This window comes from Bos indicus x Bos taurus, chromosome 18 (assembly GCF_003369695.1).
Source record: "Bos indicus x Bos taurus breed Angus x Brahman F1 hybrid chromosome 18, Bos_hybrid_MaternalHap_v2.0, whole genome shotgun sequence".
NCBI lineage: Eukaryota > Metazoa > Chordata > Mammalia > Artiodactyla > Bovidae > Bos > Bos indicus x Bos taurus.
In genome coordinates this window covers 62,320,401-62,337,928 of record NC_040093.1, presented here as the reverse complement: position 1 = coordinate 62,337,928, position 17,528 = coordinate 62,320,401, and the positions used below count along the sequence as shown (strand labels likewise).

The 17,528-nt window shown below is 39.6% G+C and overlaps 1 protein-coding gene across 1 annotated transcript in view; it reads left to right on the top strand.

Moving 5' to 3' along the window:
• Positions 1–377: 377 nt before the first annotated feature.
• The window catches only part of CNTNAP4 (contactin associated protein like 4), a 285,557-nt gene continuing 268,406 nt past the window's right edge, over positions 378–17,528 (top strand). The window contains exon 1 of the mRNA XM_027513975.1: positions 378–1,020. Within this exon, the coding sequence (XP_027369776.1) occupies positions 936–1,020 (85 nt within the window). The 5' untranslated portion in view covers positions 378–935. The remainder of the gene's footprint in view (positions 1,021–17,528) is intronic.

The following is a 17,528-nucleotide window of genomic DNA, read 5'->3' as shown; positions in this document are numbered from 1 at the left end:
TGTGGCCTGATGCATTCATCAGAATAGATCTAGCCAAAGCATTCAGTTTGTGGATTTGTACTCCTGATGCACTAAAATAAGAAATGTTAATTTCTTGTAGACTATTACTAGATGATTTTAAATATGTGCCAAACAGGAATGTCTGTTTCCTTGTGAAGCAATTCCATAATAAAAATGCTGGCACCGTAGCTGAAGAGGAGAATTTTATATAAACAGAAGAAAAACAACAGCAAGTATTTTCCCCAAGGACAGTTTTAGCTACAATTTAGCAATGCTGCTTAGTTACTTCTGTCTCATTTTATGCTTTTGTTTTGAAACAAAGCGCAATTTTACCTGGATGCACTCCCGGATAATCAGGAATTAGCTCAGTACGTTGACTGGCTTTGCTGAAGGCGAGACCTCCGGAAAATCAGGATGCTCCACCGCCCCGCCCCGCCCCCCACTGACATCTCCAGAGGGGAGAAAAGGGTTAAGGATTATTGAAGAATAGAAGAGACGGGGAGGGAGCCCCGAGGAGGCCCGGGAGCAGCAGGCCGCGCCTCCAGGTCCAGCTTTCATCAGCGGCGCAGCGCGCAGCGGAGCTCCGGGCACCGCTGCGTATTCGGAGGAGGGACGCGGCTGCCAATTTCTGGGACCACGGCTGCGAGGGGTGGGCGTGGCTTCGGCAGTGTGGATGCTTGTTAGAAAAGATGCTGGGCGCTTTTCAGTGAGCAGTCAGGGCTGTGGTGTGCGTGTTTGTGTGTGTGTGTGTGTGTGTATGTGTGTGTGTGTGAGTGAGTGAGAGAGAGGGGTGCTGTTCAGAGAGAGAGAGGAGGGAGACTGAGCGACCCAGAGGTGCTGAAGACCCAGACAGAGCTGGGCGAGGGACTGAGAACAGCACTGGAGCCGTCGGAGAGCCACTCAAGATCTTTTGGGGGAGCCCAGTAAATGTGAACATGGGGTCTGTCACGGGAGCTGTCCTCAAGACGCTACTTCTGCTGTCTACTCCAAATTGGAACAGGGTTTTAGCTGGGAATTCCTGTAAGTATACATACATGATTTAAAACTTGCAGGGGGGCCTCTCTGCAAAACTTTAATTCTGTTCTTTTTTTTTTTTATGATTATTATTTGCAACTCGGACTGCCTCAAAGCATATTGCTATAAAGGAAGCATCATTTTAAAAATCTTGCGTATATGACTGGGTTTACACATGTCATTCCTCTGGGTCCGGTCAGAATATGCCAAGTATCATTTCTTGTCCTTTTTTTTTTTTTTTTTGTCTGTGAACAGAATCTTATCCTCTGGTATTTGTGTATTCATTGAGAAAGCTCAAGTTCTCCTAAAGCATTAAATTAGCATCTGAACCAAGGAATAGGCAGTGAATGTTCCTTCTTCATTTCTGCCCTTTTTTAGGTTTACTGAATTTAATTGGAATTATGTGTAGCAGGAAAACAAACTGGCAGACTTTGCATGATGCTGCATTAGCTTAGATTTCTGAAGTTTGCGCTTTAGCAGACCAATAGGCGGCTGTGCCTTTAAAATGATGCCAGGATAATAGCTGAAATGTGCTGCAGAATTCAGGGGCAGAATTGGGGAGGTGAGCCTTAATACTCGGAGTTGCGTCCTCAGTGCCACCAGAATGAGCCTTCAGCATTGCTCAGAGAGCACACCTGAGCCCCGAATGTCACTTAAAGAAAATACACTCAGGTGATTTTTCAGAAGCACTATCCTTGAATTTTTAGCTTCATAAATTTGTGATTGAATATTCTGGTTCTGAGTTAATGGTATGAGGGAGGATTTATTTAAGACCTTATTTCTAATGTAAGTATCATCCAAAATAATTTGGCAGAGATCTCTCCATCCAGGTTTTATTAGAGAGAAGAAAAGTTTTAAAAGTTGTATTTGGCCTAAAATCTCTAAATGGGAGAATTTCCCCCTTCTTGATGAATGATCAACAAGCTCAGCAAATATGACTTTCTCTTTCTTGTACTTCAGAGGAAAAGCTTATCTGCTGGTAAGGTCTGTTCAAGACTTTGTGTCATATTGTTAGGTTTGGGGACACAAATAAGCCAGTAACCAGATGTTTGCTTGGGCACATCCCTTGAGTGCACTGAAGCACTCTGATGTGGGAAGAACATTAGAAATGACCTTACTGGCACAAGTCAAATGCTCATTTACACGGAATGGCCACTGTGCTTCCATGCTTCCATTCACTATTAACTCATTTAATGGTGTGGTGCCTCTATCACTCTGAAGGAAAAGGACTTCACTTGGGCGCTGTGCTGTGTCTCAGTCTCTGTTTTCATTTGTGGGTGTAAGAATGCCGTGAGTCAGTAAAATGTGCGTGTTTTCACCTAGTCAAAATCTTGGGAGGCTGTCAAAGTAGCCTTTGCAACAAACAATAATAACACAGACCCACTTGCACACACACAAAGTTTTGTAGAAAAGGCATAAGTAATACATCGTCCAACTACTGAAGTTCAGTAAAAAAGGAAGCACTAGAGGTCACTCTTACAATGGAAAGCACATCATGTGAAGCGTCCTTCCCTTAAGAAAAGCAGAGCTGAAGTCTGGCCTAGAGGCAGTGTTGTCTTTACAGTACACTGGCTGTTTGAGTTTATAATCAGTTAATGCAACTGATTGGGCTACTTGTTTACATTTGTTTGCTTTCTTGAAGTCCAATAAAAGGCAGAATAACATCCAGTAGCTTTCTTTGTAATGTATCTTCTTCAAAGGAAAGATGAGCTGCTGAGAAGATCTGAGAAGAGTAGAATGTTTGTGGGTGCTTACCTCTGGTTGGGCTTATTTTTCAAGAAGTTGTTTAATGCTCTTTTACACATTCGATAAACTTAAAGAACCTATAGGTTCTTAAATTCTTAGGGACTTTTAAATATTAAAGTTGGAATTCTTGGTTACCAATATATTTTCAGAGTTGGCTGTTCTTGAAGTGTCATAAATACAGGTAAAATGACTTCAGATAATTAAAGGTGCAGTCAGCAATTTCTTATTCCTATCACATTGATAATACAATTTGTTGCAATAGATATAAAAGAAAAATTCATTTCCCAATTTCATTTCACTCTTTTAACATTTGGTATTTTGGTATGTGAAGGAAGCAAGGTCTACATATTACCAAGTCAGGGTGCTTCCTGTGTTGTATCTTTTTTGGAGGAACAAGTATACATGTTTACCAGAAAGGGTGAAATTCAGTGTGTGGACAAGTGACCATCAACCAGCATGCCAGCATGAGTATTTTTAAAGTATTGTAACTCCAGTAATTCTTTTGGACAAGACTTTTATATTAAAACACGAATCAATCTTGAACACCAATATTAAAGTCAGGGAGAACTGAATGGAAATTAAGAAAATTAAAGGTCAGTCTCTCAGGTGAATACAAAGACATGGAACAGCTGATTCCCCAGTAACCAAGTCTGCGGTCCATTGCGTCGGCCCAAGACTGCCTAAGGCTGCCAGTGTGAACCTTGGCACAGGACAGCATCTCTACACCAGGGACAGCTCCGGGATGAGGCAACTTTAATTTGAATGTTAGTTGATGTAATTAATCAACAGGATGACTTTACATTAGAAGGATTCCGTGCGAACACTCACACAGATATTCATGTCCATGTGTATGTATTTGTGTGTGTGAACATATGTTTATATAAAGATGCAGAAACCGCTGGGCCCACGCGCTTCCACATCTTTGGTGGCTTGCTTCTCCTCTTCTACCTAAAGATGAAATATATGGAACCGACCACCTTCTTTGCCTACTGGCACCGTACTTGACGTTTCAGAAGTGTTGAACCAGCCCCAGGTCTTTGCTCCTTGTTCTGGTCAAGGTGTTTGTTATTGTACTGAAGGGCTCCTTCCACGAAAGTTTAGACACAGACTCTTCTATAAGGGCTTGTGCTTTGATAAGTTGCACAGGCTGTTATTGGTTTCCTCACTTGCTACTAAGACACGTGCACTGAGAAGGGAGTCATCTATTTTCAAATTGCTCTCATGAACCCAGTTTTCTTCTGAGCATTAAGACGTTGTTAAGGAGGGGGGCGTTGATGTGGTGGAACAGCTGTTAGTCTTGAGGCAAGTTAAGAGTTTTGCTTTTTACTCCTGCACATCATGTGATGGAAGCTCTCTGGCTTCAGATACACTGAGAATTTTAATGCTTACCAAGCAGCTTATGAATGACATAATTAGAGGTTACGTTCTTGCTGTGTGCTTTCTTTTCGCTATTTGGAATAAAGGCTGTATCTGATATCTACCCTGAAAGAAGCACTAAAGAGTATGTTAAAATTAACAACAGATGACGATGATGACTTAGGTAGATGATCACTCTTGGGGGCTCTGGGATATCACCTAATTGCTACTGGTCAGATTCTCAAATTGCTCAAATTCAGTCTGGTACTTTTTTCTAGAAACTTCCTTCTTTTCCTCCACCCAAATTCTTTTCCATAGCAAAAAATAACCAGAATACAACAACAGTAAAATTATTGATAAAATAGAATTATATGATGCAATACATAAATAGCCGGCCTCAGGATATAAAGGTGAGCCTGAACTTTGACTCACTTTTCTGACAGCAGTACTGTATTTGTTTTCATCAGTTTGGTGCATTCCCCCTCCCTGACTGTATGCATCTCAGATCCTTTCTGAGTAGAGCAGCCTCCAGCTGTGGAGATAATACAGCTCATAGCCAGCAGGTGATCGAACACGTGGCTTCCATATGATACCTAGTGCTTACCCTAAGTATCTACAAAGCATTTCCATGTCTTCTAAAATTAATTTCAGAATCCATATCATATATAAACAATTCTTTATGGAAGCCAATCTCTGTATCAAGATTGAATTAATTTACCTTGAAAACAATACGACTGTAAGATATCCTTTGTAAGATAATGTAATACTTAGTTCAGAGGTTGGTAAAATACAGCTCATGGGCCAAGTCTTGCCCACTGCCTGTTTTGTGTCATATTCTGTGAATTAAGAGTGGGTTTTTACATTTTTAAATATTTGAAAAAAAATTAACTGAAGGATTATTTGTGACATAAGAGAATCATATTAAATTCAAATTTTAGTTGTTCATTCTTCTCATTAGTAGACCTGTATGGCAAAACTTTATACTTAATTATTCTTATATTTTAAATTTTGTCAATAAAATCATTTTAAAATTGATTTCCCTCTTGTCATACAAGAACATGCATAATATTATCTATTCTCTAGCTCTTTATATAAAAAGTTCATTGACCTTTGATTTAAAGAATACACAATACAGTATAATGATGTGACCTGGATAGTGGATAAATTACATACTACTATGATAAAATTAAAATTTAGTCTTAATTATTTAGCATACAAATACATTCCTGAAGAATTAAAGTGTGGACTGTAATGATACAGTTGCCAGAAGCTATAACAGAAAAGGGCTTCCCTGGTGGCTCAGACAGTAAAGAATCCGCCTGCAGCGCAGGAGACCTGGGTTTGATCCCTGGGTTGGGAAGATCCCCTGGAGGAGGGCATGGCAACCCACTCCAGTATTCTTGCCTGGAGAATCCCATGGACAGAGGAGCCTGGCGGGCTATAATCCATGAGGTCACAGAGTTGGCACAACTGAGCAACTCAGCACACACATAACAGAAAAGGCCTTCATTAGCATCTTCTCGACATATGTCTTTTTAAATACTTTATCCTTCAGAAATCTTGTTATTTCCACGGGTATGAATTATTTATAACTATTTGCAAAGTTTCAGCAGTTTTGGCTGCTAAAGAGTAGCTTTCAATCTCAAGTAATCCCATTAGTATCAGAAGCTCAATAAAGTGTATAAGTAATTGCATCTTAGATATTCTGAATGAAAATTCTATTGTTATTTGATACTTTCATGAGTATAAAATATTCCACTCCATAATTATCAGAACTTGCATTTGAAATCACTGATTGTATGAAGTAAATCATCTTAGGGGAAGAGTGTTCTTGTCCTTATGACTTTTACATTAGCTTCCTAAAAATTCTGAAATTGGCAAACTTTCTATAATAAATTGAAAAGTAGAGTTTCATTTAAGCACTGCCCACTGAGAATTTATAATAATTGAGCAGGTGCCTTTCACCTACTCATGCCAAGATAATTAATCTTTATATGAATGCCTTATCTATTTGGAATTGTATTTAATTTTCCTTTCCAAATACTGATGAGTGGCCTCATTTTATTTACCTTATACTGTTTACTATGGTGTTTGTTAGAAGTTTGAGTTAAAAAATAATAGAGAGTATTCTATTTTTAAAATTATTTTCCTTGAAATTTCGCTGTAGCATTTTCCCCAAAATAAATGGCTATATGTTAATTTATTTTTCATAAAACTGTTTATAATGGTCCAGTGCTGGTGAAGATTTCTGTCTTATCAGAAGACCAACTCCAGATCATGTCAGCCTAGGACGGTCTCATAAAACTTCCTTAATGGGACTTACTCTGGACATTGATAAGAGTGATGAGTGGATTCATGACTCTTCATGGTAAATAGGTAAAAAAGGATAATGACAGTCATATTACATGATTCTGAACTTTTTTACAATAGACTATCAGTCTTGCTTTGCAAGCACCTCTTTTTCACAATTTGATACTACATTTAGAATCCGAATCCCTTTTACCTTAGATAAGTCATATTAGGGCCTTAATGTTGTCAACTTATGAATCATATGACTGATTAGTCAGGTTACTTAAGAAGTCCTTCTCTGTCCTTTAATAAAATGTTTTCCTTCCCCTTCATTGTGACTTTTAAGTTTCCATAATGACCTCGCTTCTGAAAACAGTACGAAAAAATAATAAGAATTTATCCAAAATTGTTACTTAAATCTCAGATATGTATATTCAGATTGGTGGATGAATGTTTCTGGTGAAATATTAATATTAAAGAATGCAGATTTGGATATTTTCAGCGGCCTGGTGTTTCCATTCTTGCTTTTAGCTTAATTATTTTTTCATTTTTATTAATTCAGAAATCTTGGCCTCAGTAACATTTCATATTTTTCTAGAATTATTGCAGTTTTTCAAGTAAACTAGTATGATAAGGAAAGACGAACCTGTCATAGAATATGTGCTTAAAATAGGGGAGGTTTCATGGATTAATCATAATCATGAGGTGAACTGAGCTGTGTTCTTGGTGATGGCAGGGTGAATCCCCATAGAATATTTGGATCATTGTTTTAATGGGTATTTCTGTTGGGAACTTTCAGAAATACTCTTTAACAAACAGATCTTTAAAAACATGTCTTGAATTGTAGCATCAAATGCTAAGGTCAATTTGATTTTGGCCCCTTTAAAAAGAAGAATCTCAGAAAGAGAAATAAATGCCCCAAAATAAAATGCAAACAAAAGATTATGGAGCTTTAGAAGGATGAAAAGTCCTTAAACTCATCAAAAAGCCTCAATTAATTGAATCTACTTAAATGAATAAATCATCTACAATATTAATATCATAATTTGAAGTCTTTGAGTTTTTTTTTTTTTTTGGAAGTTCAAAATTTCTTGAGAAATAATAGGTAGTTTACCCATAAGGCTAAGTTACAATAAATGTATTTCTAAATAACCAAGATGTCTTTGACATTGGATTATCTTTTTAGTTACTTTTGGCGGGAAACTGATGTCTGAGATTTCAAATTTAAATTTCTTCAGTGAGTTCTGAGGCTGTTGTCACTTGGTTGCGTGCTTCAATTAGGCATGTATTATGTATCCATGTGTTTATTTATCTGACTTCTAGAACTATCATTCACTGTTTACTATCTGAGAATTTACACCTTCCACAATGCTGATCACTCTGGGATCTTGATGACTCTGTGTTGGTAAACACCATTATCAGATATACTACTGCACAAGTAGAGATATTTTTGCTTGCCAGTTGACTTTGAAAGGATAAAGTTTTTGCCGGAACGTCTTTTTGGGCATTCACATACATGGTACCAGGAACTACAGTTATTGCTTAATGGTAAGGAATTCACATGCAAAGTGCATTACAAATCGTCATTGCTTCGGTTCTTCTGAGTTAAGTTGGCATTTGGAAGAGGAAGAGTATGTGCTTCATTTTTTTTCTCCCAGTGCATTTTTGTCATGGTTCACAGAAAAGTGTATTCTGGTCATAAAATCAGAGAAATAGCATAACAGGAGGTAAAAATGAGCCTGTTTATGTTACAGTTAATGAGTCATTCCAATGTAATAATTGGAAAAGTGAGTGAAGCCTGAAAACATTTGACATTTTAAGTAGTTTAAAATTAGTAACTATAAAATTTTTTATGCCATAAGTATTTAATAGAGCAGTGAAGAAATTTACCTCTAAGATTTTTAAATCACAAAGGAAAAAAGAGTGTAATATGTATCAGTTGGCCTAAAGCTCTAATTACTTTTTTTTTTATTAAGTCCCTCTTATTACTTGGCAGTGCTCTAGATTAAGATGTTATATGCTTCTAAATTGTAAAAGATGTATTTGTTTCTGTAACCAATATTTTTTCTCCCTCACTGGCAATTATGGTACTTACAAATGAGGCCACAGGTTGATATTAGTTTAGAAACAGCATGTGAATATGTGAATTCAACTGCTTTCCTAAATTACATTTACTGTATAGTTTTAAGACAAACTACAACCTGTGATTTCATTTACTTCAGACTTAACTCTGAAGTTATAACGTAGAGAGAGCTATTTTTTGAATGTCCATTGAAGGGCATGGATAAACTCTCCTAGGAACTGGTTGCAGGCCTTGGGATTAGTAGATGGTTGGGTGACAACGAGCAGCCCACAGCTAAGAGCCCCGCATCTTCCTGTTAATGTGAACCAGTTACCTTTGTGTTTCAGACCCCAAGGAGAGATTTTTGAGAAAATTTGGGAAAGTTCAACTTATCTCTGGACTAATAGCTTTGTTCCAAAAGATCGAATATGTATTTTTAATTTTTAAAATAATTTTATTTATTTATTTATTCTCTTGGCTGTGGTGGGTCTTGGTTGCTACCTGGGATTTTCTCTAGTTGCAGCCACTCCCTGGTCGCGGTGTGCAGGCTCCTCACCGCGGCGGCTTCTCTCGTTGCGGAGGGTGGGCTCTAGAGCACAGACTCAGTAGCTGCGGTGCGCGGGCTTAGTTGCTCCCCGACACGTGGGTTCTTCCCGGACCAGGGATCATACCTGTGTCCCCTGCATTGGCAAGTGGATTCTTTACCACCGAGCCACCAGAGAAACCCTGATTATGTATTTAGATCTTGAAGACTAGTGTTTGGTTTTGAAAGGTAGTGATGTGTGTTTGTCTTGTAAGATTTGTTCCTCAGTAGGTACACAGAAAGAAGGAACTAAATGCAAAATGGTCTGTGAGAGAAATGAATTGCTGAGAGGGAACTATGTGTGTGTGAGTGTGCACGTGTGTGCACACCAATGTTGGAAGGTACTGTGGGTGGGGACTGGGAAACAGGCCATGCTGACAGAGAAATGGAAAACATTCCCCTAGGTGGCACATTTTCAATTAAGTATTGTTGGGATATATAATAAAATTTTTATTTTATTGCTGCCACACAGAATAGTCTCCCATATAGTTTAAAAACAGTATGTGGGATTAAAAAAATAGCAGGAGGTCTTTTTGCATCCGATTTAAACTCATCCCAAGCAGAGGGATAGTGTTGCCCTTCTGTGACCCCAAAGTGCTTTATTTTCTAGGAAATGCCACAAAGACCTTTGGATCTCCAATACTTAACTTCCAGTCAGTCTCAGGGCGCTAGTCTTTATGAATATGGCAACAAAGGCAGAAAATGGCAGGAGAGATTTTGACTTAAAAAGCACTAGATAAATTGAAACATAATTTAACTCTTAAAGACAATGTGGTAAAGGGATAGGGCATTCTAAACAAACTTTGCGTTTTTCACATCATTCACTTTTATCTCTCAATTTTGGCTGACTTTAAACAAAAAGAATCTATCTCCAAGGCAGAAAGCTGCATGAATGCTTAGTGATCCTCATAATTAAGGATTTATAATACATATTTACATTTGCCATGTTTAGATGTTTAGGACTTAATTAAAAGAGCATTGCTAAAATAAAAGCAATTCTATCTAAAGTGGTGGTGAGGGAATTTTGTGCAAGGTTATAAAGCTGCTCGATTAGGCTCCTTTGTTTCATTGTAAGTATGATGTTTGAACTGTTGTACTTTAAACATGGAGCCTGTATTATAATCCTCTTAAGAAAACATCATGCACCTCTAAAATGTCATAATACAGCTTCTTAAGTATCATAAGATGTATGTGTGCTAAGTCGCTTCAGTCGTGTCCAACTCTTTGCAACCCTTTGGACAGTAGCCCGCCACATTCCTCTGTCCATGGGATTCTCCAAGCTAGAATACTAGAGTGGGTTTCCATGTCCTCCTCCAGGGGCTTTTCCTGACCCAGGGTCAAACCCACATCTTTTGTTTCCTTCATTGGCAGGCGGGTTCTTTACCAAGAGTGCTGCTGTATAGTCCTTCCTAAAACACACAAAGAGAGAACGTGTGGAGAAAGCCCTAAGATAGATTCAGAAAGCAAAGAGCAAACACTGTAGATACCTTCTTTTTCTTAACTTCATAGCAACCTACAGGATCAAATCACAAAGTGGAATATGATAAAATAAAATAGTTCATAGTCAAATGTCCACTAGAGAAATGGAAAAAGGAAGCTACCAAAAATACGATGTAGAATTTTGGGTACTAAGAATAAAGTTATGATTGCAATAATTTGCTATGCTTGATGCATAAAACTGAGTCATCTGCTGGTGTGGCCTTGTAAACGATCATGTTCATGTCTTAGAAACCTTTCCTTCTCTTTCTGTCTCTCTCTCCCTTGCTTTATATATACATATGTGTGTGTGTGCTGCTGCTGCTGCTAAGTTGCTTCAGTCATGTCCGACTCTGTGCGACCCAATAGACAGCAGCCCACCAGGCTCCCCCGTCCCTGGGATTCTCCAGGCAAGAACACTGGAGTGGGTTGCCATTTCCTTTTCCAATGCATGAAAGTGAAAAGTGAAAGTGAAATCGCTCAGTCATGTATGACTCTTAGCGACCCCATGGTGTGTGTGTATGTGTATATAAATTGCAACATTAAATAGATCAGCATGAAAAGAGTGTATGCAGTATCATTAATCACTGAGACTGTCTCTAGAGAAGATGCCAGCAGGGCCTGCTTGTTCTGAGTTAACAGAATCGAGTCTCCCTTGCTCACTTTGCTGGATGTGAGGGGCTCCGGCTGTGGCATCTGCCATCGTTACGATTGCCAGGGCTGATCTGGCCGACAAGACTGGCAAGGCGGCTGTCCTCTTCCTCCCTCACTACTTCCTGTGACTCATGCAGTATTTTTAAATACTTACACATATATCCTATTTTTAGGTATGTCTGCCATAAAAATGCATTGATGTTTTCAATCAGTGTTTTAAGGCTTTTATCAAAAAAGAAACCAAGTCTTGTCTCATAGCTATATTTCATTGTTAGGTGTTTTCAGTTGAAGTTCCAGCTTATTAGGGTAGTAAACAAATACCTTCCTGCCCTGAATCTGCTTATCTTTCCCCTTTTGTCGGTCTTGACTGCTTTCTCTCCCTCCCATTCCTGCCCACCCCGGCCCAAGGGTCCTCCAGCCTAAAGGTATCCAGCCTCTGGGATCTAATGCCTGATGCTCTGAGGTGGAGTTGATGTAGTCATCGAAATAAAGCGCACAGGCAATGTGCTTGAGTCATCCCGAAACCATATACCCCAACCCCAGTCTGTGGAAAAATTGTCTTCCGTGAAACTGGTCCCTGGTGCCAAAAACGCTGGGGACCACTGCTCTAGCCTCTGTCACCTGGTCTTTCCAGCTGCTGTTCCCTTTGCCTGGTTGCCTTCAATCACTTCCTCTAAATCCTCCTGGAAAACTTACACTGAAACCTAGCCTCACCTCCTTCCTCTGTGGACTCTTACATGATCAAATCACCTCACCTCTCTCCATCCTCCTCATAGAAATTCAGTAGAACCTTGAGTGTTCATTCACCTATTCCTGATCATAGAGCATCAAGTCTGATTTTTTTTTTTAAGAAAACACATCTCTGTCTCTGCTTTCTTTTGTATTCATAGCAAACGTCATCTGATAGGCCACTCTGTCAGATCAATTTTGATTGAGAATGTTCAGTGGACAGGCGAACAAAAAATACATCATAAATATAAAATTGTATTAGCATATTCCCCTTTCCAGGCCATCATGTTGCCCCTTCATCTCTGTAGCAACTCCCAGGTCATCCCCTTCAATTTGAGAAGTTATTTTGAAAAATTCTTGCCACATTTCGGGAAGAAATGTTCAACTCCTTTATTTATCCTGCACTTCAATTCCTTTATTTTGTGTTTTCTCATTCGAAGATTTTTCTCCTTTTTGGAAGATAGAAGAAAAATAAAATCAATTTTCTCTTTTCATCATTAACTTTTATTAATAAAGACATACTTGTAGTTTCTTTGCTTTTCTTTTGTCTATAAATATACACAAAGTGTTTTTCATTGCCTTTAGTAATTTTGACAAGCATGAATGGGTTCTGAACTTGTGTTTTCCTTTTAATTCCATATATTAAAAAAAATATTTTCTTGTAAAACATTGTCACTTTTTAAAGATTGCTCGCATGTTCCTTCCTCCTCGTGGTATACATTTGGGACTTTCGTTTGTAATTCATAGCTTTCCACACATGTTGACATAAATCATGATTAATATTGACACATGTTCTTTTTGTGTTGACCCTGTGGACTCCACGATGGTGGAGTGTACCTCACAGGCCTGGGAGGCAAATATTATCACCATTAGACAAACTAAGAAATTGAAATTTAGGAGGTATTTCCAAAGTCACTGAGTAAGAAAGGATAGAGCTGGGGCTTGAACCCAACGTTAATGATGCCAGATCCATTGCTCTTTGAAATGGAATACACTCATCTTCTCCGTGAGCCTGTGAAATCACCTATACTGAGTATTAGAACTCACACTTGTCTGTTCTCAGGGTTCCCCCCCTGGTGTGATAAACCATAAGGTAATATGCTTGTGTCTTCCAAGGATTCTGTCACTTGCATTTTATCAGCATGCTCTTCCTTACTAATTGGGCTAAAGTATCAAACATTACCCAGTGAAAATATCAGTGTAAATTTTCTCCTCTGAATTACATCAACAACCCCCTACCTTTGCTCTCTGATACCCAAGGACCTATCCATTCTGTCTAAATTCTTTCTTTGAGTCAGTAGTTCCAGGAACAAGTTCTAAGAGGCTTGAACAGTGCAAATCAGAAAGGAAAACCAGCTCCTTTCTGCAGGATGGCAGATCTACCCGATTGAGGCGATCTGCGATTTTGTTTTCTCTTCACTCTTCAGTCACAGTTTTATTTACATATACATACAGTATAATACTTTCCTAATGCTCTCAAAATGCTATAAATAAAAATGAAGATACTGCAGTGCTACTGCTGGACACAAATGTCAGCGCCGTGGATGTGTGAGCACAGTTTCTTTGTCCTTTAGAATCAGTGAACAGGTTAGGCTCCAAGTAGTATACAGCCTAGGACAGAAAAAAGATGCAGTGGCCTGTGAATTAGATCCTCATTCTTCATCACTGGCACAAGATCAACGAAGGAGTTTTCAGCATCCCCGGTACCTTTCCTGGGTCTCTCCCCTGAAGACAGGTAATGTTATATATGTGTATGCCTTCAGGGTTAAAACCAGATAAGATAGGATTCTGCAGGATATACACAGATTCCTGGGGAGCTGCTGAGAGGAGCCAGGCCACTTCAGAGACCCAGACTGGATCGGTGCCTCTGTTTCTATGTCTGCACGCGGGGCCTCTGCTTCAGTGGGTGCCGTGAGCAAAACGGTGACTGTCTGCTGTCTGCTGGGTAAACTGCTGGAGGCTGACGTGCTGCAGCTCTTCAGTCGCCCATTCCAGTTCTTGTTCTTTGTCCTGTAATCGTTTGGTGTCTTGTCCAAGAGATCTTTCCGCAGGTTTAGTAATGTTTTCCAGCCTCAGACCCTGCTGGCAAAACTCGGCTCCTTCCCCATGTTCAGCGGTGTGCTCCCTTAGGGAGCTGTCTTAGTCTGCTAGAGTTGTCATAGCAAAACACTGCAGACTAGGTGGCTCAAACAACAGAAATTTATATTTTCAAAGTTCTAGTGGCTGGAAATGAAAGATCAAGGTGCCAGCTGGGTTGATGCCTCGTGACAGCTCATTTCTTGGCTTCTGGTGGCCACCTGTTTGCTATGTCCTCACACAGCCTTCCTTCTGTGATTGGTCGGAGAGAGAGAAAGCGAGCTCCGGTGTGTATCTCCTCTTCTTATAAGACCACCAGTCCTATCCCATTGGGATCCCACCCTTATGATCTCATTTAACCTGAAGTACCTCCTGAAAGGCCCTGCCTCCAAATATAGTCACATGGGGGACTCAGGCTTCAGGGTATGCATTTTTAGGGGAGGGACATAATTCAGTCCATAATAAGTGCTTAAATGGCAACCCACTCCAGTACTCTTGCCTGGAAGATCCCGTGGACGGAGGAGCCTGGTGGGCTACAGTCCATGGGGTGGCAAAGAGTAGGACATGACTGAGCGACTTCACTTTCACTTTTATTTTAACTGCCTGCAGAAAGTGTATCTTCTCTTGGTATCCGAGAGATACATTGCTCTGACCTGTTGAAACCCATCATGTGAGTGCGGTCATCCTCTAGTGTTTTTTTTGTCTTCCAGTTGAGCCCTCCTCAGTGGTGCTGCGGGACCACGTGGCTGGCCGTCACAGAAGCTGCCTCCCCCGACCATTCTCTCCTTCCTTCCATCTGAGCCTTGCTCTCTCACTGCCTCTACCTGAGGCTTGCTGATAACCGGTACAGGATTCCATCATAGTGATAAAACAAAAAAAGCCTTCCCATAATATAACAACAGTCTTGGATCTTTGAAGCAAGTCGTTCCCTTCCTGAGTGTATGATTCTGTTCTAAATACTCCTTCCAGCAGATCTTAGACATAGATAAGATGGTAATTTACTGCCCTTTATTAAAATCGCCTCTCCATTTATCACCGACCCTCACACAGCAGTTACCAGAAATATTATTTTATCCCCCTCCAAATTCTTTTCTCCTTTATGTTACTGAGCTCCAGTTGTGTTGTGATTTGCTCCCTGTGTTTCTCATGTCCCCTTCCTCAAAGCTGATTTTGCAGTGCGTTTCCTCAGGCACTTTTCTGCTTCTAATCCATAAAACCCAGAGCACGCGAATTCTTTTTTTTTCCGCTGGCATGTCTTCTATGTCGAGCCAAAGAACAAACAAAACATAAGTAAAACAAATGAACAATCATCATCCTAATAACTTCTTTAAATTCAATTTAAAATTTGTCTAATTTAGAGTTTGTGGGATGGCCTCCTCGTTTGGAAAACTGGGACAGATGTTTGCCATACACTGTTGCAGTCAATCTTACCGCAGCATCTGTTCACTCCTTTGCGTGTTTTCCTATCCTCTCCAGTGCATTTCTCTTGTGGCGAAATAGTCTTTGTCTTTTTAAACGGTTCTTCATAACTTATCAGGTGGATGTGCTGTTATTTAAACATTAAGAACCAATTGGTTGTTCATTGATTTTTAAATTTTCTTAGGTTGCCAGTGTCCACTTCTAGTGGTATATGGCTATCTTTAAGATGCCTGTGGTTCTCTAAGTATCTTAATCCATTTACCTAGGTCAGTGTCATGAAGTGCTCAACGTCTTTGTCCTACTTTAGCAAAACTCTAAATTTATTTTGGAAGGCGAAATTTAAAGCAGTGGCTGTCTTACACCCTTCTCTTCCCTGCTCAAGAATTTATAACACTTAAAGACGGTTCTGTGTCTCTTCCAGCAGTATCATTTGTTCAGACATGAATCAGAGGTGGTGGGTAGAGATGCCACACTGACAGGTCGCAGAAGCTCATCTGTCACCCTCCGGGAAACCTGCTCGCTCATCACTTGGTCTTGTCAGTCACACACACAGCCGTGTCGTCTCTACAGCCTTCCGCGGCATCACCAATCACCCCTCCGTGTGTCCCCCTTGGGAGCTCGGTGCCCCTGGCCTCTGACGGGCTGCTGCGAGTGCAGGTCTTCAGATATCACCATGAGCCTGATATCTCCTCCAGAAGGCACAAGTCTCTGTTTATGGGAAGAACCTCTTAACTGCCGTCTCACGCCTCACTTGCTACTGATTTTGATTTTCCTCTGGCATCTTTTGAGTTTTGTCTTCCTTTTAAAAATATCTGTAACTTTTTCCATCTTTTTGAGAAAATTTTAACATCTCAAGAAGCATTAGGATTCCTCCATACTGTCGTTCTCTCCTTAATCAGCAAAAGCAACCTATATTTAAAAATGAAGACCACAGTGAACAAGAAAAGCTTAAGATTTACGATTTTGAATGAGAACTCTGTTTCCCAGAGTGGATATGATTCTGTGAAAAAGCTGATACGTGTTTGAATGGTGTTCATTGATCCCAGTCTCTTTCTGAAAAAGAAAAATATCAGAGACATTGAGGACACTTTGTGTCTCACTCTTTGAGTGTTGACCCTGTTTATCCAGCCCAGCTCTCTTTAAAAGGTTCATCTTACTTTGCTCAAGCAATACACTACACCTTAAAATTTTTACTCTATTGAACAAAGCAATGAGATCATCATTTTAATATTATCTTTGATGTAACAATATCAATATTGATGAGCTCTCTAGTTCTAGGTACAACCGTCTTGAATGCTTCCCAGTTCTTCATCTTCCCAACTGTACAAGTAAAAAATATTAAGGGAAAATGATTTCCTAGGGCATTAATTAATTGGTTCTAAAATGAGTTTCTTCTTAGTTTGTACAATCTACCTTTTGGGTGGACTTAGGTGACCTGCACTTAAGGCAACCTTTCACAAAATGTATCTTCATAGTGTTATGGCTATATGCTTGGAACTATTTGGATACTGTTGAAAATAAATGTATTCAATCACCCATTTCATCTGCCAGGCAAATACCAGGTGAAATACCACAAGCAAATGGGCTAATCCAAGAAGTGAAATCTATTGTATCTTCTTGAAAGTGCTGTGTTGTTGTTTTTTTAATTAAAAGATACGACTTTTATGATGCCTGGAACTGAGAGTAGCGTTTTTAGCAGAGTGGTTGGAACTGAAAGTTGTGATCAGTTTTTATTCTTTATGTCTTTATAAGACAATTTCTTCTGTCTTACATTCTTCTAAAAGTAGGAGATGTAAACTGACCAAGTCCCAGTCTGCCCAGCAGTTGCCATTTCAGGGGAGCTTCCTGTGCGACGCCCAGTAAAAGAAATATCCTGTTACCCTGGAGTTACCGTAGTTTGGAGGGCAAGTAGAATAGGCAAAGAAATTATCCATTCATCTCCTCAGCTTCTAAAATTACATCTGAGTTTTTGTTCTAGTTAGGCAGGTGAAGGTAAAATCATAAATGCCTGCCACTCAGGGACCCAAAACCGTTTGTGGAAGACAGAAAGACATACCTGAAAGTAATTCAGATGAAAGGCAGGCTCTGATACATACTTCACTTCAATCTAGATTTCTGATGTAA